Source organism: Pantherophis guttatus, chromosome 8 (assembly GCF_059756535.1).
Source record: "Pantherophis guttatus breed Tessera chromosome 8, ASM5975653v1, whole genome shotgun sequence".
Taxonomy (NCBI): Eukaryota; Metazoa; Chordata; class Lepidosauria; order Squamata; family Colubridae; genus Pantherophis; species Pantherophis guttatus.
The window spans coordinates 66,971,403-66,998,087 of NC_142070.1; the positions used below are offsets into that span (position 1 = coordinate 66,971,403).

Sequence of the window (26,685 nt, forward strand, 5' to 3'; positions counted from 1 at the left end):
GAATAATTAGATGTCTGTTTAAACTATTTAAGAGAAAAACCATATTGACACTACTGGCTCCACATTGCCTAATTATAGCTATAGAGATTGCTAAATATGTGATATTAAATAATTCAGTTAAGTTCATGGGCTCTGCTACTGCCAGAATGACAGATTTAGTTTGCAGTTTACTAAGGATTACATCTAGCTAGGTATTCCAATTGCAGAGTTTCCTTCTTAAAATGAAAAAAAAATTTTTTTCTATTCTCATGAAGGTATGCTCCTTAAATTATATAGTACATATTGGTCTGCATTGATTTAAAATAAGGTCAAGATGACGTAATTCAGACTGATATTTGAATCAACAGGTTGGCAGATGAATCTTTAATGACGAAGACAGACAGTAAAGGTTCTGGAAGATTATACAGTAATAAAAAATGCATATTAAATCAGATGAATCCACTCAGGAACCTGCCAAGAAGTGCTTTCTTTTGGTGTAATACTGAGTCGTGCTCTTACAAGCAATTCTAGCAACCACTAAAATAATAAGTATGGATAAATAAAATTCCCAGGTCAAATGTATTTTAGCTGACCATCAGAAAATTCTAGAAGATTACTAGGTACATAAAAATAACATATTTAACAAGTATGGGGGGAATCTTTCATACATGTCCTGTAAATTATTTTCATAATGTATAAATGCAAAATGGAACCAACTGCTGAATTTGATTTCACATTAAATAAATGCTGCAATTTGGAGTTGGCATTTGAATATACAGAAATACACTGATTAGTCAGAATTTTTAGAATTGCATATGTTCCTTTATTGTTTTAATTTTCAGTGCAAAATCTATTGTATTGTATTGTTTCATACTATGGACTCAGAAAGCATGTATGAAAAAAATGTCTAACATTTCTCATGTAAAATATGCATCTCACAAAGCACTGCAGGTTATAAGATTAGTCATTTCACTTAGATAATATAAGATGCTTCAAATCAAAAACATGAATGTTGTCTCAAAAGAAGTTCAGCGTGGAGTACATATAGAATTTTAGATGTCTATGAGTGCATAATAGCTGAAAAAACATTTACCTTAAACAGAAAGAATGTCTTTAAGTGATTCTGTTCAAAACATACAACTCTTCTAGTTATCAAATAATCTGGCAAAATTCTACACAGCACAATTCTATACCATTCTATACATACTACCGTGTTTCCCCGAAAATAAGACCCTGTCTTATATTTTTTTGAACTCTGAAATAAGCGCTTGGCCTTATTGCCATGTGCCCAAAAGCCCGATTGGGCTTATTATCAGGGGATGTCTTATTTTGGGGGAATTTGTCAGCTAATCTGCTGGTGATGCTGTCTATCCCATATTTTTTTTAGCTTATCAAGAAGTGGGTTGTGGTCTATTTTGTCAAATGCCTTACTGAAATCCATGTATATTATGTCCATTACATTTCATTGGTTGCCTAATTTAGTCACTTTGTCAAAGAATGAAATAAGATTTGTTTGGCATAATCTGTTTTTGACAAACCCATTTTGGCTTCTGGTTATAACTTTCCTTTTTGCATGAAGATAGATGCAAAGAAAACTCTGCTTTCTCTCTACTGCCTGTTACTTTCTTGCTATCTTCTCTTGTTAGTGGACCAATTGTTTCCTTGACTTTTTTTCCCTTATTTTTATAAGTTGAAAGAAACATTTTAAAATTATTTTTGACATTTGTTACAAGTTTTACTACATTCTGAGCCTTAGCTTTCCTGTCTTCATCCTTGCAAGTTCAGGCTATTTGTTGGTATTCTACCTTACTTATTTTTCCATTTTTTGTACTTATCTTCTCTTTATTAGAGAGTTCTTTGTGTAACCATGCTGAGTTCTTCTTTGATTTCTTGTTTTTCTTTTTCAGTGGTATTGAGCTGAACTGGGCTTTTGTAATTATATTTTTTAGTGTTTCTTAAGCTTCTTGAATTGTGTTCTCCTTTAAGATTTTCATGCATGGAATCCTTCCCAAACACTCTCCAAGTTTGTTAAAATCAGCTTTTTTAAAGTCTAAGACACTGATTTGATTATGTTTTATTGATTATGTTTGCATTATATTGAATTCCAATATGACATGGTCACTCTTCCGCAAAGTTCCTAAAATTTATTTAAACTTTTTATGAAAACAATTCCAGGAGTTCCAAAACTAGGGAGAAAATTAGATAATTTATTACTATCTATGGTGTGGTTCTATTCCACCTTCATTCTTGAACTTTTGAGATAGACTCATTGGAAGCATGGTAGATTGCTATCTGACATCTTGGTTATCTCAGGCAATAATTGAAGTTAATTATCTTTGTTGCAGCATGTCATTTTGTAAATTAAATGACGGGTAGTTGCAAGATAGAAACACATAATAAGGTAGGACAGCCAATGTAAAACTTCCTTCCATTTCAGACTTAAGAGGTAAGTAGAAAAAACTGCTGGGAAAGCCAAGTAATGGCCCTACAGACATATCTCTGAAACAAGGTTAAAATAACTTTTAATTCGCTCCAATCAGAACATTATTTTATCAGCTCAGATGAATCTCTACATGGTCAGAGCCTTTATACAGCTCGTTAATCATTTCAAACTAGAAAGAAAACAGAATTATTAGTTTGCAGAAGGAAAGAACCTGAACCCAATGCTACTTGGATACTACTATTCTATGACAGCTTTGTTTCTTTATTTTTTTAAAGAGAAAACAAAGAAATGCCTTTTGTTTTATTAGAACAGAACAGAATAGAAATTGCAAATAAAAGCCATATGATTTGCTACTTAACTATTTGAGTTTTATACACTAATTATTCCATGTTATGAGATAATTAATATAAATACTGCTGAAATACCAGGGAAGTACATCTTTTTTACTACTTTAAATTAATGTTACATAGAGACATTCTGTCCATGACTAATGTAGCAGAAAATTTAAAATGTTTTCAATTAAATTAGATACCCAGTAGAGGAATTTGATCAAATTGTCTCCATACTGTTGTCAAGAATGCCTCATTCTGTCATCAAAAACTACAGCATTAGATATATAATATCTAATTATATAGATAGATATAATCCTATCAAGATTTACAGCATGGAGAACTGACAGGTTAAGACAGATCTGAGATATTTATTTATTAAGAACAGGGTTTTTTCTTTGGGTGGGGGAAAGATGTTTATCTTAAATTTTGTGCTTCTTTCAGTGGTTTGAATTAATACCAGTGGTGGCAGCTGAAAGGAGAAGGAAGGCATTGAGAAGAAACTGGTACACCTCTAAGATCCTATTTTATATATTATATACTAGCTGATAACTCAGCGTTGCCTGGGTATTTATGTATCCCAATCCTTGCAGACTTTTAAAAGCATACGTATAGTATACACATTATACACATTATAAAGTAAAATCGTACACAAAATCACTTTAAGTCTTTGGGCCCTACCCCCTGTCTATCCTACTGCCCACACCTACCGGTAACCACTATCCGGCACCCAGTGGCATTGGGGCTGCGCATGGCCGGCTGCCATGGTAACCACCTGAGCCAACACCCATCTGGTGGCAACAGTCCTCCTTGCCATCCGGAACGGCCAAGCGGGTGGTGCATGGCTGCTGCGGAAGGCCACCAGAATCTATCAGCTGGGCGGTACAGCTGCTATATTCACCCTGAGCGGTGTTAGGGGTGTCTTACTCCCACAGTATTTTTTTCCAGAGAGTATGTCATCCCATGTAGCAAGTTTGGTTAAAATTGCTCGAGGCCTTCCAGAGTTATGCTGGAACACACATACACACACGTATATATATCTATCTATCTCTTAAGGACTGCCATTTCTCTTAGGCACCTCTGTAGTTCTTGTTCTTTCATTTATAGTTATTAGTTTTTGTTTTCTGCCTTTTGTTCTCATGTTAAATATTATGGCCTTTTGTTTTGAGTTTATTTATGGCTGTTTTACATAAAATATTTCACTTGAAATATTTAAATTTGAGAAACTTTTCTTTTGTATTCCTTTATCCTTTGTGGTTAACAGCCCATAGAAATTATACTTATGCTTTCATTATAACTGTTCACATGTTTTGTGATGAAGGCTGGATTGTTTTGAATTGTTCAACATTTTTCTTTTATCAATCCCTTTTACTAATTTGTGCCTTTTCACATACCTAGGATCAGTGGTGGCATTCAATTTTTTTAACAACCGGTTCTGTGGGTGTGGCTTAGTTGGGGGTGTGGCTTAGTGATCATGTGACTGGGTGGGGTGGCTAGCTGGTCATGTGACCGGTGGACGTGGCTATCTGCATAGGGACTACAGAGGGCTGAAAAAAGTCATTTCTGACTGGTCCTCGCACTTTTGACCTGTCCTCGCACTTATGACAATCCCCACATTTATGCCCGTTGCGGCATTCTTAACAACCATGTCACTCATTTCACAACTGCTTCTCTTCATCATGGTGACAAGATAGGGCAAAAACGTAAAATGTGAGAACAGTCGTAAGTTTGAGGACTGGTCAAAAGTGCGAGGACCAGTCAAAAATAACTTTTTCAGCCTTCTGAGTAGTCCATATGCACAAAAGGACTATCCAGAGGGCTGAAAAAATTGATTTCTGACTGGTCCTCGCACTTTTGACCGGTCTTCGCACTTATGACTGGTCATCATTTATGCCCATTGTAGCATTCTTAACAACCGTGTCACTCATTTCACAACTGCTTCTCTTCACCATGGTGACAAGATAGGGCAAAAAACGTAAAATGTGAGGACAGTTGTAAGTTCGAGGACTGGTCAAAAGTGCGAGGACCAGTCAGAAATAACTTTTTCAGCCCTCTGAGTAGTCCATATGCACAAAAGGACTACCCAGAGGGCTGAAAACAGTGATTTCTGACAGGTCCTCGCACTTTTGACCAGTCTTCGCACTTATGACTGGTCATCATTTATGCCCATTGTAGCATTCTTAACAACCGTGTCACTCATTTCACAACTGCTTCTCTTCACCATGGTGACAAGATAGGGCGAAAAACGTAAAATGTGAGGACAGTTGTAAGTTCGAGGACTGGTCAAAAGTGCGAGGACCAGTCAGAAATAACTTTTTCAGCCCTCTGAGTAGTCCATATGCATAAAAGAATACAGCAATAGAGAGGGATGAAGGAAGGGAAGGGAAATTAGAGTAGGAGTGAGGGTAAGAGAGGAAGGGAGAGAGGAGGAGAAGGAGAAAGGAAGAGGAAGTAGGGAGGAGAAGAAGAGGGGGAGGAAGAGAAAGTAAGAAGGAAAGAAAAGAGAGAGGTGGTAGGTTTGAGGAGAAAGATTGCTGTACAATAAAAAAAGATGAAAGGGAAGAAAGCCAACCCCAAACAAATATAAAGATATTAAGATAAAGAATGAATTGTTAAACTTTAAAGAATAAAAGAGAACAAATATGAATAAATAACAATAATTAGAAACACACATACAAACATACAATGTATTTTCTTTGAACAGAGTTTTTGGCCGGTTCACAAATTTAAACAGTGTTTAGTCATTTCAATTAAATTTACAATTTCTATATTTCCTTTTTGCCATATTTATTCCTCATCTATTTTTTAAAAAAACCAATATTACCCTTCATCCTCATCTCTAATCTTAATCAAATTCAATTTTTCCCTTCTATTCTATATTATACCCCTTCCCATTGTCATCTATTTTTATATCCATCCTCATATTGGTTAATTATGTAATATTACAGTTGTTTAACATAAATTCAACATTTTAGTATAAATCAATTAGTTATATAACTATCTTTTTTGTATATTAATCAATATGAATATGAATATTCCAATTATTTCTATGCAATCCAATTTCTTACAAGTCAATTAATTATATTTACCAATAATAATAAACCAAATAATTTCCCCCATATATTCCTCCAAACCACAACTTAACCATTTCTGCTTTCAACACAATATACAATTAATAGTATCTCAATTATTACAATTCCCTAGTTAAATAGAGCTTTTTTTCTTTTGTGTTTTAAAATCTTGAACTCTCCTCTTTTTCCTTAAATTTCCCATTGTTTGCACCTACCTTTTTTGGTGAGGAAAAAGAAAAGAAATCTGCCTGCCTAATTTTCCAACGTTGCAGCAACAGCAAAGCCAACAGCCTGCTTTACTTTCAGTTTCGTTTTTCAGCATAGCTAGGGGGAAAAAAATCTGCTCCAGCAAGCAGCAGAGCCCTAAGCAAAACAGCTGAGAGTCGGAAGCCGATCTAATCAAGGGCTAATTAGCCTATGCTGAAGCTCCGCGGGCCAATAAAATTACAAAAAAACACCGAACCGTTTGTTAAATTGCTGGCTCGCCCACCCCTCGCCCACCACTATTTATTGGCAATAAATAGTGGTGCGGAGAGGCGGGGCAAGGGGCGTGGCGAGCCAGCAATTTAACAAACGGTTAGGCCGAACCCCCTAGAACCAGCAGAATCCAACCACTGCCTAGGATTCTTCTCTGTTTCTTGTAAAATGCTGGCAGTCACCTAAATGAAAAGCAAAACATTTAAATAGCATGCTTTGCTCATCATTGTGTGTGTGTGTGTGTAGGGGAGGGTGGGTTGTCTGTACCTCTATGATGTATGTGTCTATGTGAATCATATTATTTTTGGTCTGATCACCTACATTGTCACAGAGGGTGGAGTGGTCCCAGTTTATATATGGTCTTATCAGTACATATTCTATAGACAATTTTGGAAGACTACTATGCAAGAGGGCCAATTTGGTGAAATGGCTATGGCACCAGGCTAGAAACTGGGAGATTGTGAGTTCTAGTCTTACTTTAAGCACAAAGCTAGTTAGGTGACTTTGGATCAATCACTATATCTCAGCCCCAGGAAGAAAGCAATGGCAAACTTCTGCTGAAAATTTTGCCAAAAAATAGAAGGACTACTCTAGGCAATTCCCAGAAGTCAAGACTGACTTGCAGGGGGAAAAAAAATTGCTTATAAAACATTGGTAGAAGACTCAAAATCATTCCGTGCACTTAATCTATATGTCCTTTAACTATAATTATTTGCATTAGGAAAACTAAAGAATCATCTTGAATAGAAACATAACATGGATTTTATTGCTAATATAGTTTTAATAAAATGATTGTTTGTGCTTTTATATCTTGCATTAATATTCAACAACCATATATAGATTCTTTCCCATTCCATAAACTGGCATTTATATCTGGTAACACAGCTGATAGGAAATCAGTAGGGGAAAATTATTAAATTAATTTTCACCATGACGAATAATCAAAACTTTATACACAGTGAATATGAAGATACCAATTCTTAACTTTTGACTCCATATATACATAAACCAGTTCTTATAGTATTATGGAATGTCCTATCAGGAAGACCATGTACTCTATATTATGTGAATTATAGCTTCACTTTCAAACAAAATTATTATTGTCAGTAAAGCTATCGTACTGCAAACACATTTTGCAACAATTTATAATATTGCCCATTGAGATATTTTTAAAGGCTATATTAGTGTCACATCTACAAGGACTTTTTTTAAAGTGGACACGAAACAATCTATACAGCCATATTATGTATTATTATTATTAATAAAATAATGTTATTTGATTGAAGTGGCTGTAATTATCAGCTGCATTACTTTTAGCTGAAAAGAACTGTCAAATCATCATCTCTGTGTTTCATTTATCACTTGTATCTTAGACTAACTGTCAACTCACAAAGCATCCACAGAGCTGGGACGTAAATTAAGTGAGGTCAGAGTTGGCTTCACTTGGAACGTGCCTACATGAAGCTCCTAATGAATAACTGGATTTATTTTGAAACTTGGCTCGAGGCTCATGATTTAATTAGGGCATTGGTAGGAACGCTGACATTAACATCATGTATTTTCCCTAATATCTGTATTGCTAATCTGTACTGTTTACAAAATTCATGAAACTGAGACTGATTGAATTGTTGATTACAACAACATTAGGACTTCGTTGAAGAAAGTCAGAAAATAATCTGTCAATAACTGATGCTTAAAGAAAAATTGTTTCAACTGTTCATGTAACATCAGAAATGCATTACTACTGAAGATATCCCCAAAGAACAGGAAGGAATATTCACTGTGGAACGTTATATATTATGCTAATCATACTGTATATTTTTATGTTACCCTGACAAGTTAAACAACTTGATTACAGAAATAGATATGTAACATTTCTAACTTGGATCCCTCAAATCTATATATTATAGAGAAACCAAAGGGAATATGTGATACTTCTGAAATTTATTTCAGTATAGCAGTATAGATTAGCAGTTAGTAATTTTAGAAGTTTATTATAAGTATATTATAATAAAATGAAATAATGATATAATTATAATAACAAACACTACATCTCTCAACATCACTTCCCAAATCTCTAAAAGACCCCAAATTTGTTATATGTGTATGCTTCAGCTGAATAATAAACAGTAAAAAAAATAGCCTACTGTAATAGCATTGATCTTATATATGACTTTCAGTATGACTGCCACTATTTATAGAAAAACTTTTTAATAATCATACATATAACTGAATACTGCAAATACTTCAAAGATCGACACAGGATTGATTACTCAAACAGAAACAGCAGCAAAAGTATGATTTGGCATGGAATGGAACAGAATAACAGAGTTGGAAGGGACCTTGGAGGTCTTCTAGTCCAACCCCATACTTAGGCAAAAAACCCTATATCAGTGATGGCTAACCTTTTTGCCATTGCGTGCCAGGATGGCGGGTGAGGGTGGGTTGCACACGTGTGTGAGTGTACATTCATAATTCTATGCACCCCATCCCCACACATGCACACGCGTCCCCCCTCCCCCGCTCTTGGCACGCGATGGCCCGGTAGGCCTGTTTTTCTCTCTCACCTGGCTCCAGAGCCTCTCTAGGAGTCTGGGGAGGGTGAAAACAGCCTTCCCCACCCCACCGGAGGCCCTCCAGAGGCCAGAAACAGCCCGTTTGCCAACTTCCGACAAATGGTTATCCAATCTCTTTTTAAAAATTTCCAGTGTTGGAACATTTACAACTTCTAGAGGCAAGTTGTTCCACTATCTAATTGTTCTAATTTATTGGAAAAGGTTATCATTTATGACATATCTTTACTATGCTAAGTTGTAGATCCTATTTATCTGCTGCTAATCTGGATAGCATGTTGAAAAACAAGTTGTTTCATATTTCTACTATTAAAGAAATGAACAATCTTTTCCTTGAAAAACAGCTGATGATATGCAAATAGGATCATTTGCAATGTGAAATGAACGGAATGAAATCTTCTGAAACTATTGAGCCTCAGGCCTTCCTGGTTCACTGGTACGGGACACACTTTTCAGCCTGTATTGCAAACTATTAATGCAAGTGACATGCAGATTATGTGGGGAAAAATGTTGTATCTATAAATACAATTTTAAGTTATCCAGAATTACAAAATAGGTAGCACTGATGTCAGAATCTGGCAAGATTCTTTGGTGTCATACTTCAAAGCAGGACAGATTAGAACAAACACTTAGGATATGCGGCTGACTATTTTGTCATTGTAAAATCACAATACAATATGGAATGTGGCTGACTGCACCAAATGAAATATGTGACTATCACTTATTGGAATAAACCATATTGCCCAAAGCAACTGTCAGATCCCTATCGTGATACTGCCATTCAAGTGGGGAGGGTACCCCAGATCCTTTTACTCACTTATTGCTCTTGTCCTGTTTCCCTACGTATCCTGTAATTCCCTAGTTTATAACTTTTACCCTGTCACCTATTCTGCCCTGTGCTTTGATTTACCTTGGGGGGTGAACAAGGGGGGAGGGCAGGGGTGAAATCCAGCATTTTGAGTAGTTCGGAGAATTTATTATTTATTATTTTGATTTATATGCCGCCCTTCTCTGGAGACTCAGGGCGGCTTACAATGCTTTTAAGCAATAGCCTTCATACTTTTGTATATACCTGTTTAGTAGGGCTTTTGCCCCCCCCCCAAGCGGTGTTCTATTTTATACAAAGTCAGCTTATTGCCCCCACAAACCGGGTCCTCATTTTACCTACCTCAGAAGGATGGAAGGCTGAGTCAACCTTGAGCCTGGTGAGAATTGAACTTGCAGTAATTGCAGGCAGCTGGCAGCTAAATACTACTTTAACAGTAGCTTAGTCCACTGCACCACCAGGCTCCTAAGAACCAGCAAATACCACTCTGGCTGGCCCCCAGGGGGGTGGGAATGGAGATTTTGCAATATCCTTCCCCCAGGAGGGGAGGGAATGGAAATTTTGCAGTATCCTTCCCCTGGAGTTGGGTGGGAATGGGGATTTTGCAGTATCTTTCCCCTGCCACGCCCACCAAGCTATGCCCACAGAACCGATAGGGAAAAAATTTGGATTTCACCCCTGGGAAAGGGCCATCTGTTTTCTTTCAGTTTGGAAGCCTCGCAGAAGAAACTTATGGGAATGAATCCTTATCTCTTTTTCCGGCCGACTGTTTCCACAACATCTTTGCACCTGTGGATTGGCTCATTCAACATCAAACTGAGAGGAGGGGTTTTTAACCACTTTATCCAAACAGAATTGCCTGGTTGGGGGCAAACTCAGACCCTGCTTTGATTTTGTCTTGCAATCACTCCCTTTCAAATAAGGTTCCTTTTGAAATGCTGCTGTCTCAAGACTCCGAACTCAAGACTCCCTGGGTGGCTCAGTGGCTAAGACGCTGAGCTTTTCGATCAGAAAGGTCGGCAGTTCGAATCCCTAGTATAGGTCTCCTGTGTGAGCAGGGGGTTGGACTAGATAACCTCCAAGGTCCCTTCCAACTCTGTTACTGTTGATTGGGAAGTAGAGACAGGACCTCTACTCCCCAACTTTCAGAAATCAATGTTGCATTGATTCCTAAAAGCTGTTTCTTTATCATGATGGATAACCTCCAAAGTATCTCTGCTATAGCTTGGTCAGAAGAGGAAAGAGGTGCTACCAAAGTGGTGAGAATCAAACCTGATTTACCATTAACTGCTGGGCTCTTAGGCGAAGGCTTTTTCAATGCTGAGGGAGATTAATGATTCACAGCAAATACAGCTGCCAGTGAGGAAACTCTGCTTCTGTAACAGGCAGAAAGAAGCTTGAGGGTCTCTTGAGTGAGGCTGGAGGTTAAGGACTTGATATTGGCAGTGCCCTTTTAAACATCTGTTTGTTGCAGAAGCTCAGTAACTGGAGAACTCTAATTCCCTAAGTCAAAAATCATTGGTAGGTCTTGTCTAGGGAGGAAAATTGAAACTCAGGTGCTAGTACTGCTTTTATTTTTAAAAGCTTCCAGGATAAAGAACAGGCAGCTCCAGTATTTTAATAAAATTGCAACAGTCAATAAAACCTTGCAATTGTCAAGTTTTGAGTTTTTATTTCAAAGTGACAGTTCCATGTTCCTGTGACACTGAAAAATTCACTGAATTTTTACAAACAGCCTAAGTTTTATGCTAGACAGCAAATGTTATGGTGGCTGCAAACAGCATCAAAGCAGGGGTGAAATCCAGCAGGTTCTGACAGATTCTGGAGAACAAATAGCAGAAATTTTGAGTAGTTCGGAGAACCGGCAAATACTACCTCTGGCTGGCCCCAGAGTGGGGTGGGAATGGAGATTTTGCAGTATCCTTACCCCAGGAGTGGGGAGGGAATGGGGATTTTGCAGTATCCTTACCCCAGGAGTCGGGAGGGAATGGGGATTTTGCCATATCCTTCCCCTGCTATGCCCATCAAGCCACACCATGCCCACCAAGCCATGCCGATTGAACCGGTAGTAAAAAAATTTGAATTCCACCACTGCGTCAAAGGCATCAACAACATAGGTGGACTGAAAACAAGATTGTCTAAGCCAGGGGTGACAAACTCACGGCCTGCAGGCCAGATGTGTCATGCACTGGCCACGCCCACCCATGGTTTGGCGAAAAGTCACAATACTTCACATGACAACAACATGATGCCGCGAGTTTGACATGCCCGGTCTAAGCCCAAGAACACTGATGGTAGCCAAAGGTTTTCATGGATTGCTTATTTGGTCATAAGTGTGAAAAATGGTCATAAGTCACTTTTTTCAGTGCCATTGTAATTTTGAATGGTCAATAAATGAACTGTTGAAAGTCAAGGACTACTGTATTTGGCCTCTGTTGGAAGGGGGGAAAAAAATCTTAGTGGAATTAGGTTTAAAGTGCAAATAACAACATTATTGGGATTCAATAAATTCTGATAAATATAACATTTTTCAGTTAAAATGAAAGCACTTTTTCTATCTCCTTTCTTTCAAAGAAATGGCAATGCGGGTTAACAGTGTCCTTGTTAAATTAGCATATAAATTCTTTCAAATACAACTGCTTCTCAGTTTAAAAAAAAAGGAAAAAAGTTATTGAAAAATATGTCCTCAGATCAATCCTTTGAAGGTCTCTCAAGCTGTCTACTTCAGCTACCTCAAAAGACCAAACCACATAAAAATTCTATTTCCTTTCTGTTTCTAAGCTTTATATGGCTTGGGTTTTGTTAAGGGTGTATGCAGTTTCTCAGTTGCATCTGAAATTAGATTGCTTGTAGAAATAAAGTGACAGAGTGGCAGATAGTAAAATGAACGACGGGCTACGGAAGATGCCTTTCTAAATTCTGTAAGGATAAATTTTACTAGGAATGACAGCATTTTTAATTTCTGGGGAAGTAAATATTTTATTTCCTGGCAAAGAAAGTAGATATATAAATCCATTTTTCCCATTTTCTTTTAAAATTAAATAGGTCATCACTCTAGCGGACAGACAAGGAGTACCAAAAGCTCCTAAAGCAGTATTCCTATCCCTGGATTCCTATAACAACTTGAACTATTTCTCCCATATTTCATCCATACATACACACAAACATTCATGCATCACTGCAATAAATCTGTAATATCAGATGCTTGGCAAGGTACAGTTAGTAAACCAGAGTAATGTAGAAAGTAAATTAATTTGAACTAAAATAAATAAGGTATTATATCATTCAAATACAATATAAAATTCCATCATAATGTTTCTGGAAGTTCAACATGCTAATCTAATTTTAGTGGGGATTATTGAGTCTGTCATTTGTACCTCTGTAACTGTCTGGTTTGGCACAACAAACAGGACAAGCACAGACTTCAACAGATAGTTAGGACTGCAGAAAAGAACAATTGCAACCAGCCTGCCTTCCATTGAGGACTGAATACCTAAATACCTCACATCCTGGACATAAATGTTTCAACTTCTTCACTCAAGATGACATTATAGGGCCGTGATGGCGAACCTATGGCACTTGTGCCAGAGGTGGCACACAGCGCCTTCTGATGGCGCAGTGCGAGCCGTCGTCCCAGTTCAGCTCTGTTGTGCATGCGTGCGCGCCTCCCACCAGCCAGATGTTTCTCAGTTTTTAGCCACGCATGCGCGGGGGGCGGGGCGTGTGCGGGAAGTCCACAGATGCATGTGTGGGCGAGCACGCCTGCATGGGGACGGGGGCACGCAGGGGGGAGTGCACACATTGAACTTTGGGTGTTCGGGGGTGCTTGCTTGCTTTGGGCACTCAGTCTGGAAAAGGTTAGCCATCACTGCCCTAGGATATCAAACCATGTAGTAGATCTGTATTACTATTATCCTTCTCATCTTTCCTATTACCTATTCCTTTAGCATCTTGTGACTATCACTTTGTTGTCTGTATCTTATGATTTATGTTGATTGCTTTTATTTAGTGTGTTATGACTATTACTGTTGTATCTTATGATTTATGATGATTGTATTGTGGCTATGATCATGATTAATTACTTGTTCCTTGTATGTTAAACAGAGTTTATGCACTAGAGACAAATTCCTTGTGTGTCCAATCACACTTGGCCACTAAAGAATTCTAATTTAAATAAAACTAAAAATGCAATTGAATAAACTTTCATCAGAATGTTTCTGGAAGTTCAACAAGCTAATCTTAGTGGGGGTTCTGTTAAATAACTCCAGGACCAAGAAGAAAATACATATTTACTCACTCCCATCCCTACCACCAGGATCTTACAAAAGGGAGAAATAACCAATTTACCATATTTAGAATTCTAACTTTCATATATAGGGAAGTGTTGTTTTCCAAAAAGAGCTTCCACAAAGCTAGGACTTTGCATTTGATATGCCTTTTTAAAAAAAGAATAATTTTTCTCTTATTTCTCCCCTTCTTCCTTCTTGTAGAGGGAGAAAGATCAACAAACAGTAAAATAAATGAAGAATAACTACTTCTATACATTGGATTTCAACTCTCACACTTGGATATAATGTGCTTTGTTCAACACACTCTCAAGTTACATATGGACCACTGGACTATTTTAAGGCAATAACATGGCCTATATCAATATGGAAACTGAGATTTCTGAGCTGGTTTTTGGGTGATTCTCAGTAAATGGTTTGTATTGTTTAGTAATACCAACACTACTATTATATTTTTCCCATTTAGGCTGCTGAAATTAAGGAAGAAAGTGGATAACAAGGATTGTTCCCAGATGGAAAACTTTTGCAAGTTTAGTTCAGATTTGTTTTGAAATTGAGTGCTCAAAGTGCCAGGGATCCATTCTTTTATCCTTCATTCTGATTGTTACTTTAAATATAGCAAGCATGGGTTCTGCTCATGACCAGTGAAAATGCAGAGAATGCTGACTTAGTTTGTTACATTTTATTGTAATTTTGAACCAGCTAGGCTTACCATGCTGAAAGTCTTTTTTAGATTGGATGTTCCCATAAGAAAACACACTTGCTAAAACAAAGGGGTAGGATTAAAATTTTAAGAACAGACAGTAAAAAGGTATCACTGATTTGACAACATTTCCAAATATAACAAGAGTTACAAATATATAGAATTAAAGCAAACATATTAATTGCAATTAAACCAGAATAGTTTTAATAATTTTAAACTTAATTTTGTAATCGGCTCAGAACTCATTCTAAACTGGAACAGAAAACAACTGATTAGTTTTGATGAATAAGGTGAAACCCAAGCAACAAATTCATTATTTATATATATATATGTGTGTAGTATTTTATTCTTTTATAACCAGAGGTGTGCTGCTGCCGGTTCGGACCGGTTTGGGTGAAACAGTAGTTCCAACCAGCGGCTGCGGCCGCCCACCCAGGCGCTATCCGTCCTATATAATCGCCGTTTTTTTGATGCTGTGTGCATGCATGGAAGGCGCACACTCATTTTCGATCGTGGACAAACTGGTTGTTACAATATGTGACGCCCACCTCTGTTTATAACACATTATATGTACATATAATACTGTCAACTATTTGGAGTTTTATAGGATTCTGGTATATATAAGGCAGACACACAAACAACTGTTTGCAAAGAGGACTCATAGTTTCTCCCCTCCTGCTAAACCTGATACCAAAACTCACTTAGGTGGTTAAAAGTCACCAAAATGAACAGTGCATAAAGCTTGGTTTGCCTGCTTAACCTGGCTACTTATCACATTAATATAATCATATTATTTACGTGGTTCCTAGTTGGTTGAAATAATCAGGAAGACTAGAGCATGGATTGTAAACCTTTGTTCTCCAGATGTTGTTGAACTTCAGCTTCAGCTCCAGCTTTTATGGTCAATAATGACCATTCATGTCTAAGTGTAATAGTCAGCAGGAATCATGATTCTACTTTATTTGTGTTTTGGATAATACAGTCTGGGGAAGGGAGAGGGCACAATGCAATCATAACTGCATTTTCTAACAGGTTTATACATTCATTCATTTAGCTTAGTTATACATACAAATGCCTTAATAAACCAAATCTATATTTGTATAATATCTGAACTTGATAGTACTTCTCTCATGGAATCCATTATGATTTTTAGCTTGATTTGATTTTAGCTCTTTTTGTTTTGACAAATGAAAGAAATAACATCAAACTTCAAGGAAATAATATATTATAATTTACAAATGAAAAATTAATATAACTAAACATTTTTGCATAAGCAATTTAATTTGTAGTGTTAACATCACTTTGTTCATAGACAGTATTTAAAATAAAAATAGAGTAATGCTCATTAATAAAAGTACCTAAGGTAAGAATTAAAAAGGCAATAAAAGTACTAATTAAAATAATAAAACAAGTGAAGAGCAAGGCAGTTACTAGATGTTAACAGAAATAAGAATTTTTTAACATCTACTATTGCCAACAATGTGAGCATTAATGTAATTTTAAAAAATGGATATGAAATGCTGAAAGTGAAGTACAAGGCAGTTACTATTAATAAGAAATTGTTAACATGTACTGTGACCAAGGATATGATTGCTAATATCATAAAAGATGGATATGGAATGTTGAAACTGTAATTTAAAGCAAACTAATATAGTCTGCATTAAAATAACTGTTCTCTATTTCTGTAATACAATTTCAATTTTTATTTTTATTATAATTTTTATTACTTTGTTTTAAATATGAATATTAGGCATAATATTTTGTAAGCTATTAGAAAATTCTTATATGTTATATATGTGTGTGTGTGTGTGTGTGTGTGTGTGTGTGTGCATATATATGTATGTGTGTGTACACACACACACACACCGTATTTTGCGGACTATAAGATGCACCAGAGTATAAGACGCACCAAGATTTCGAAGAGGAAAACAAGAAGAAAAAAATAGTGTTTGTCCTCTACACGTTTGGTTTTTGCCCTCCCCAGCCCCCAGGAGCACTCTGCAGGCCTCCCAAATTCTCTGCGCATCCCGTTTTTACTAAAAATGGGCCTGTTTTTCACAAAAAATGGGATGCACAGAGGGTTTGGGAGGCCTGCAGAGTGCTCCTGGGGGCCGGGGAGGGCAAAAGCGCAACGCGTGGAGGGTTTGGGAGGCCAAAAATTATTTTGTAACTTTTGCTATATATGACTTCAGAAGTTCTGAACTTCTTCAGAAATTCCTTTGCCATGGTGAATCAATATGGTGAGTTCTTCTCTGTGATGAAATTTGTGAGATTTGTATCGGACATTTTTAGTTAGCTTGTCAGTTTAATGAAGTACTAATATAAGTGCCAGTCATTCTTTCTTTAATAGATTGATTGAAAAGAGATAAATGGGGAGGATTGGGATTATTATTTTTCCTAGTGGCAAATCACTAGGAAAATTGTTTATAGAATAAATGAATCAAGCACCAAACTTTGTTCCTACCTCTTCATTCAGACCAGAGTATTTGCAGCAAGCTGGGATTTTGCCAAAATGATAAAAAGTATACTGTGAAATTGAGATGTCTTGTGTGTGACATTTTAAGAAATAGCAGAGGAGTTTGCATTGAACATCAAAGCATATATTCCCGGCACACATTGCCTCCTTGTTTAATCTATCATTCTGATTCCCTTTATATGTTAGTTGGCTCCACATGATATGGAAGAAAATTTGAGGACTGAATATTTTTCTGTAGAATTCTCTGTGTGTGCCCATGTTCTTCTGTGTGTGCCTGTATTTGAGTTTGAAATTTGCATAAAAACTGCTTCCCTAACATTCTCTAATAAAGACCTTCATGAATTTAACACAAGGAGAACTAGTTAAGGACATCAGATTTATAGGCGTAATTCCCAATTATGAGCAAGTTAGTAAGGACATCTAATAAAATGCACTTACATTTTTACCAGTTGGACTGCTTAGTACGGTGATGGCTAACCTTTTCTGGACTCCCCAAAGAGCATGCGCACATATGCGCCTGAACCTCCAAAATGCAATGAGTGTGTGGCCCCCATGCATGCACCCGCCCTGCGAATGCACGCGTGCCCCCGTAAGCATCCTACCCCCGTGCATGCACACATGCCCCCTCATGCATCCCTCCCTCTACACATGAACATGCTCCACCCCCCACATACATGTGTGGCCCTCACGCACATGCCCCGCCCTCCCGCATATGCCGCAGAGACCTGAAGACCAGCTGGCTGGTGAGAGGTGCACCTGCATGCACGGCAGAGCTGAACTGGGGCGATGGCTCGCATGCCATCAAAGAGGGTGCTGTGTGCCACCTCTGGCACACGTGCTCTAGGATCGCCATCACGGGACTAGTATCTGAAGTTTTTTGGTAATATTTTTCAGAAGTGATTTGCCATTGCCTGATTCCTAGAGCTGAGAAAAAGTGATTGGCCCAAGATCACTCAACTAGCCTTATTAGAGTGCCTCTCGTAATGCACACACAGAAAACTCAGTATAGACAGACACTTTCTCACTCTTTCTCTTTAGATCCCAAATTCTGGGTTTTAGCAATTATCATCTGAAAAAACAGCATTAACATGTACACGTTAGTACTCTAACGGCTTATTTTTTAAATCACATTTGCAAAAATTTTTATGACAAGTATTGGGGCAGGGAAGTGGCTATTAGTTTCTATTGAAAACAGATCAAAAGTTCTGTTGCTACTTTATTAAAAAATAGTTCTGCCATTAAAAACAGATTTTTATCTAAGTTATTATGACTAGATTCAGATTTGTCTTGTTAAAATGTACTGGATGGACTTTTCTCATATAAATATAAATAAATTCAGCATCCACCCTATTAAACTAGCAAGAGTTGAACTCAAATATATCTGAAGGCCCTCTGGTCAGGAAAAATAGGTTAGAATAGCTTTCAATGTGAGAAAATTATTCCCTGACAGTTTAGAAATATGACGTAATACTTGGCTTAGGAACTCCCTATGTATAATTATACATTTGTACAAAAACAAAGGGTACTATGAACATTTAAAATTTCTAAGTGTCAAAAATAAATCCATGTATTTTGCTGACACTCATCTTATTACAGAAAAAAATATTTCAGAAAATAAATGGGACAAAATGTACATAATTTTAAGGTTAAACTTTTATCTTCATTATATTCAGAAAATTATTATAGTAGCTATTCAACTGTAACCATTTCTTTTTTAAAAATGACAAGCATAATGCAGTTAATTGCAAAGGTTAATACAACATTAGGTTGTAGAATATGTCATCTTACCATAATGAGAGCTGTTAAGATTTATTAAACAGTCAACAGAATTACAAAGGCAAGGGATGATTATTAAATGTGTTCTCTCTCTGAAAATTAAAAGAAAAAAGAAAAAAACAAGGAAAAAAATCCCAAGCATTCATAAAAAGGAAGGAATTGCTAAGTGGATCTTTAATAATTATGGCTATGCGTATAAGAATCAGTTCTGATTCAATTTGAGCTGGAAGTTAGAAATATAGAGATTTCTAAATATAGATTCTATCTGGTTGACAAGCTTGGTTTTTAGGAAGTCAATTTGATTAAAACCACTCTGAGATTAAATATTAAAGAAAAAAACTTGCAACTTAGATCTCTCTCTCTCCCTCTCCCCCCACTCTCTCTGTCTCAGATAGGAAGGGAGGGAGGGAGAAGGAAAGAGAGATTAGATTTGCCCAGATAAAGCAGGCACAGTCTTAAATCTTGTACTCATTTTGCCTGGGCTATCCTTTCATCCATTAGTTATTTAGTAAATTACTGTATTTTTCGGAGTATAAGACCTACCTTTTCCCCCCAAAAAAGAGGGTGAAAATCTGGGTTCGTCTTATACCACGAATGTAGGCCTGCCCAGCCTCTCAAACAGAGGTTTCAGAGGCTGAAAAAAGCCTCAGAAATGAAGCTTCAGAAAAACAGCCTCCAAACAGAACTTCAGAAAAAAAGCCTCTGAAAGAAGCTTCAGAAAAAAAGCTGTTTTGGAGGCTTTCAGAGGCAGAAAAAAAAGTTTTTCCTGAAACAGAGGAGGCTGAAAAAGAAGCGAAGCACAGAGCTCACAACCAATGAACCTATTGCTAAAATTCATCTCTGGGAACAGCTGATTGGGGGTATTCCAGGAGGCCGATGCACCAGCCAATCAGCTTTTTTCTTATTTTCCTCCCCAAAACCTAAGGTGCAACTTATACTACGAAAAATATGGTATTTATAAATTTATTTAGTTATTATTTTAATTTATTGATGTGCGGATTGTACAAGTTCAGTTATTCTGCAAGCACAAAATTTGAAGAATTCTGCTGTAAGTTACCAATGTAATGGAGTATGCCAATTACATTAATAACCCAAGGATTTGTAAGAGTGAATCACTACTACAAATTAGCGATCACTCCCTGCTTTTGCCCATGCGTTCTCTAACAGAATGCGCAGGTTGTTAAGTGCACATGAGATATCTCAGGATGGGGAAGATCATGGGGTGCTTAGCGATGGAATAGGCCACCTGCTTCAGACCATTCAAGGCCTCGCCCGACCCACTGAGATACCTCATGCTCCCTCCCCTGCGGTCCCCACGATTGGTCCCCTCCCATCCTGCCACACTGTGTCACTTACTTTCTGAAGATTGTCTCCTCTCCAGCCTCTCTGCTGCACTTTCTTTGCCTGCTTGCAGTCTTGGCATGAAAACTGTTTGCAAGCCAGCCAGCCCGCCTGGACTACTGCAATGCTCTCTACATGGGGCTCCCCTTGGGGTGCACCCGGAGGCTGCAGTTAGTCCAGAATGCGGCCGCACGGGGGATTATGGGAGCGATGGGGCGCACACATATGACACCTCTCCTGCGCAAGATGCACTGGCTTCCTGTGGTCTTCTGGGTGTGCTTTAAGGTGTTGGTGACTACCTTTAAAGCGCTCCATGGCTTAGGGCCGGGGTATCTGCGAGACCGTCTTCTGCCGCCAATAGCCTCCCCTGACCGGTTCGCTCGCACAGAGAGGGCCTCCTCAGGATGCTGTCGGGCAGACAGTGCTGGCTGGTGACCCCCAGGGGGAGAGCCTTCTCTGTGGCAGCACCTGCCCTCTGGAATGACCTACCCCCTGAGATACGCACGATATCAGACCTCCGGACTTTTTGTCGGGCCCTGAAAACACACTTATTCCATCTAGCCAGGCTGGCTTGATCCCATCCTCTCAGTTTTAATTGAATTCGGTTTTAATTGGGATGTTTTAAATTTTGGGCCGAAATTATTTAATTGTTTTTTAAACTGTTTTTAAATTTTATATGCTATGTTTTATCTCGGCTGTACACCACCCTGAGTCCCGCAGGAGAAGGGCGGTATAAAAATAAAATAAAATAAAATAAATAAATAAATAAATAAATAAATAAGACTTTGGGGCAGCGAAATAGTCTTGCTTGAAGCCTCCCATCACCTTGCAAACGCTTTTCCTGCCTTCCCAGTCTTGGCACGAAAAGTGTTTGCAAGCCGATGGGAGGCTTGAAGCAATGCGATTTTGCTACCCCAAAGTCTCATCGGCTTTCAAGCGCTGTTCGGCTGGAACTGGTATGTGACATCACGCAAGATCAGTAGCGTGAGATCTCATGTTACTGATCTTGTGGGATCTCTCACTACTTTAGGCCTGTTTTCTGCAAATGCACTGAAGCAGGTGAAGGAACTGATGGCTCACTAGATCGTTGCAAGGTAAGTCGGTTTCCACAGGCCCAATGGCTGTGGAATCCTTGCAGGGTGGGGGAATACGCAGGGTGAATGTTGCAGTGCCTCTGCCATCATTCGTAAGTCTGAACAAGCGCCGTGGTACTGCAACATTCATAACTTTGGTACTGGGTCATAACTACTTGGGGGGGGTGTATGTCGTAACTTTGAACAGTTGCTAAATGAATTGTCATAACTCAGGAATTACCTATATATGGGAAACACAAAATATTTCTACAACTTTGTTTTTAATCACAGGGTTGGATGAAATTAAAAGAGGAGATAAGATTCTTTGATATCATGATTCTAGTTTTACCACAAACAATTCTTGAAATATGTATTTTTTTAAAAGATAGAGAGGACAAAGAACATTACAGCAACTCTAAATTGAACAAAGAACCTTCGTCGTATTAAACCAGTTCAGGAATCAACCTATTCCACCTTTTGAATAAAATTTTCAAAGTACTATCAAAGTAAGCTCTTGTTTTTCCATATGGTCTCCTGAATAATCAGTCTCTCCTGAATAATCAGTCTTGGCATGATGCCAAAAAGTATCTACTAATTTACTGGAGTGAATAATCAGTCCTGATATGTTGTCAAAAAGTATCTATTGACTTGCTGGGGAGAGTTGCCTCTGATTTCTTGGTGCCAGGAGAGTTGGCATAAATAACTACTCTGTTTGCCCGAAAATAAGACCCAACTGGAAAATAAGTCCTAGCATAATTTTTTAGGATGCTCGTAATATAAGCCCTACCCCCAAAATAAGCCCCAGTTAAGATTGTCAGCCAGATGGGTGCATTTAGTACTGTATTTCCCCAAAAATAAGACCTACCCAGAAAATAAGCCCTAATGCATCTTTTGGAGCAAAAATTAATATAAGACCTGGTCTTATTTTTGGGGAAACATGGTAGTATGCTTGCTCTGTTCAGGAATATCTCCCCTTATTACTAGCTTTGATAAGATGACAAGTTAAATAGAGTACCTAACTTATCACCTTATCAAAGTACTTAACTTAGCAAAGCTTGACCTGTTATGTGCAGAATTCAGGAGAATTTATCTCTGACTTGGCCTTGCATACCGGTAGTACTGTAGTCTTGTAATCTAAGACTGCTGAGTTTTCCTGTGATACTTAAAAAGTTGCCAAAGCAGCTTAGCAAGCTTTTGCTTCTTCCTCGGGAAGTGGGGGTGGAAATCTCATCACTGCTCTAACACTTGTGATACCCTGTGTAATTAATTAGAACATGGCACAAAACTAGGAACACACACACACACACACACACACAGTCAGCTTCGGCATGCCAGCCGGCCCATAGCTGTCATTCGGAGGGGAGGCAGCCACCTCCCTGGCTGTCCTGAAATGTCCTGGATGACTGGCTGGGAAGGGTCCTCCAGTAAAGGCTGACTGACAGTGAAGGAAGAGGACTAGTCCTCCTTAAAAACTTACTGGCAGCAGAGGAGGAGGAAAAGGAAGGCTGGACTTAAGGCGGATGCTGGCTTCTTCACATGTGTTTTATCCCCTGCTCATTTCAGGGTCATGTGGGAGGGAGCTGCATGAGTGAGTGGGTGGGCGGTGCTTATAGTTTAAAAGATGGCGGGGAGCGTGGGCGGTTAGTGCTAACAAGAAGTTCCTTTTGCGATTGTAAGTGCGTGCCAAAAAAGAAGTAAAGCAGGCAGCAACAAACCAGGTTTGTGTTTGGCTGTGTTTCTTTCTTTTTCTTTGTTTGGAACCTGACACACACACACACACACACAAGTATGGTTCAGAAAAAGTAGCCTTTAGAGCGGGAGTGAGTTCTACTTACCTTTACTATCGGTTCGCAACTGGAGCACGCACGCACATGTGCAGATCATATCTAATGATGTCTGGGTGGGTGGGAGGAGCCTCCCGCCACTTTTACTGCCGGTTCTCAAGAACCGGGAGGAACCTACCACTGCTTTAGAGCCTTACATCTCCTTTTTTGAGTAATAACTATTTGCATGGGAGCATTTAAATATTGATTTGGCCCAATTCTCATACTGAAGCTGCTAAAGTTGTCAGAACTAACAAAGAAATGCACAATCAAATAAATCGACCATAAGAGGCAGCAAAGCTTAGAAGGGAGAAAATGCATGAGGCACCCTAAGCAGTTCTTGGCCAAATTTTGCCTCCACAAAAGAACCAGGATAAATATAGAAGAACTTATCAACCAATTATTCATACTAATGTCAGCCTATCTCAACATCATGCAGCCCCCAAGCTTTCTCCATATGAAAGTGAATTTGCAACTTCACGTATTGTGTCTTACAGTAAAGAAGCAATAGAAAAGTCATAACATAATAGCAATAGCACTTAGACTTATATACCACTTTACAGGGCCTTATAAACCCTCCTTAAACAATTTACAGGGTCAGCATATTGCCCCCAACAATCTGGGTCCTTATTTTACCGACCTCGGAAGGATGGAAGGCTGAGTCAACTTGAGCTTGGTGAAATTCGAACTGCCAAATTGCAGGCAGTCGGCAGTCAACAGAAGTAGCCTGCAGTACTGCACTCTAACCACTGTGCCACCGTGGCTCTTTTCTCAGAAGAAGAAGAGGTCCCTCCCCCCATTTTTATTAAAATACTCGAGTATGTGTGAAGCTAGAAGGAGCAGAAAGTCATTTGTTACATATCTTTTTTTCCCCAACGCTTTTTGCACTTTTGAGTTTCTTTACTTTTTAATATTTTTGTTAGTTTGTATTCGTTTTTATATTGGTATCTGTAAACTTATTGATAACTCAGCTTTTTTTCCAAGTAAAACCAGTTAGCCAAATGGTATATACAAAAAATAATGATTAAAACTATGCTAATAAACCCTTGACTCTATATCGCTTTCTGCTAAAGACATAAATAAAATCTCTTTTACACTTAATGTGGTTTATGCTGACTTCATGGAGATATCAGTAATGGCTGAAACTGGCATTGAACGAACCAGGCTTAAAAACAGACAACTGTTATCTGGATAGCTCAGCCATCTATACCAGGCAAATGGGCCAAGTATCCATCAATTAGAAAGGCAGAAAGAAGAAGCCAAAAATTGACATGCTGGAACACGAATAGAGAGAGATTCTGCAGTGAGCAATCAAATAACTTGTTAAGGTTTGTCTGCAATAAAGACTTTAAATTAGCTAGTGGTGTATAGAAATTTTCTGCTAAGTCTAGCTGAGAGCTGAACTAAAGGTTAAGTGCCTGGAGATCTAGGATTTACTTCCAAGTCTGGATGGTTAAATATGGCAATACTTGTGTTATTTATTTATTTTTTTGGTCAGAAACACAGAAGGCCTCTTCCTTCTTGTTCTCTAAGCACTTAGAATAAGTACAGTTTCAAATAAGCAATTTTATTTATCTTTATATGCTGTCCTTTAAAATCATTTAGCTGTTGAACTAAGCCATTAATTACTTCTCTCTTTTTTTAATTTGCAGACATACCAATTGCTGAAGTAACTAAGAGATCTAACACAAACATTAAAACTTACCTCTCTTATCACTTCTGCCTGCACTTGTGGACTTTTCTGAAAGGCAAGGACAACGTCCTTCACACTTAGCTGAGATATGTTTTCCTGAGGCACAGGCTTGATAGTCTAGTTTGCACTGTAATAGAAAAATAATATTTATTATTTATTTATTGGTTCGATTTATATGCCGCCTTTCTCCATAGACTCAGGGCGGCTTACAATGCGTTAAGCAATAGCCTTCATACTTTTGTATATACCTGCTTAGTAGGGCTTTCGGGCCCCCTAAGCGGTGTTCTTTTTTATACAAAGTCAGCTTATTGCCCCCACAATCCGGGTCCTCATTTTACCTACCTCGAAAGGATGGAAGGCTGAGTCAACCTTGAGCCTGGTGAGATTTGAACTTGCAGTAATTGCAGGCAGCTGGTGCTACTTTACAGCACTTTAGTCTGCTGCGCCACCAAGGATATTAATCCTTATAATAAACAAACATAATGTAAATTGCACTTCACTAAATGTTTTTCAGGTAGCTGGAATTTACCATTTATTTACATGTTTACTTATTTATTTCGCAACTAATTAACTTGGTGAATCCCAGAGGTTTACAGAAAATAAGCATAAAACCAACACCAAGGAGAATGATGGTGTGAAGCCATTAACCCAGATTAAAATGTGATAAGGAACAGGCTTTAACTCTATCTCATAGTAGTACAGGTAAGCCACCTCATTACTCAGGTAACTGTGTTGTTACCTAAAGACAAATTGTAATTCTTGGCTGTGCTGAAAATTCTGGGAGCTGAAGTTCACACATCTGAAAATTGCCAAAATTAGAAAATGCCGTATAACCCCAATTAAGCAGCATCTATGTCTTCCTGACTTCTCAATTTATTTGATACCAGCTCTCATCTATAACCTGAATAATCTTCCTATTCCCTGTATTTTCTTTCTTCTCCTACATTTTATATAGATTTAATCAAATAATGAGTTCTGTTTGAATGCTCTACTGATTCTTGATTTTTTAAAAAAATTTTAATGAATCCATACATTTTAGCAGTTTAAAGTCTAGCCTATTATGTCAGAGTTTTTTCTTCCCTTTGGAAATATCAGTTTTAGCATGTTTCACTGTGGTTCCATCGGTCTGAAAATGTGTTTTTGGGGAGTACATAAAATAGGATACAGCATGCATGTAGAAAAATCACATATAAAACATCTCACTTGCACTATGTCAATTTTCACAATCATTAAATAATTAAACAAACATTAAACAGTAACTCAGTTTTAGCCTCAAACAGAAGATGTAATTGAGGGGTTAGGATGACAAAATGGCTTGTCTATAACTCTAGATATACATTCATAGGAAAATGATATTCAAACTAATAATTTTTTGTTTATAGCATGTGGAACAATCCTTAATATACAACAATGCAAATGATAATACTTTTAGCTATTTTTTATTTAAATTGAATTGGAGCATCTCACTCCAAGATAAAAGGGCTGACCTGTTAAGAAAGCAAAGCAGTTTGGATTAGTGAAACATGCAGTAGATAGTATCATAGTCTATTTTATTGCCTTTTAGATTGTCATAGTATTTCTGTGTTCACTGAATATGTACTATGTTTTTGACTAATCAGTCATTACAACTATTACAAAAGCTAATGATTTGGACTGCTTATTTCTTGCCACAACTTCCTTCAACGGGAATAAGAATAACCAATGAGGTGCTAATAGAACAACAAACATAATACTGAGACCTGAGTTGGGGGTATGATATTTTTTTCAAATATGAAGGCACTTGTTTTTTTATAGACTAATATCAACCTCTAATATA

At 37.8% G+C, this 26,685-nt stretch overlaps 1 protein-coding gene across 1 annotated transcript in view; it reads right to left on the minus strand.

Annotated features, from left to right (window-relative positions):
• Positions 1-26,685, minus strand: part of SPOCK3 (SPARC (osteonectin), cwcv and kazal like domains proteoglycan 3) — a 151,706-nt gene that overhangs the window by 21,412 nt on the left and 103,609 nt on the right. The window contains exon 6 of the mRNA XM_034411414.3: positions 24,882-24,996. Within this exon, the coding sequence (XP_034267305.1) occupies positions 24,882-24,996 (115 nt within the window). The remainder of the gene's footprint in view (positions 1-24,881; positions 24,997-26,685) is intronic.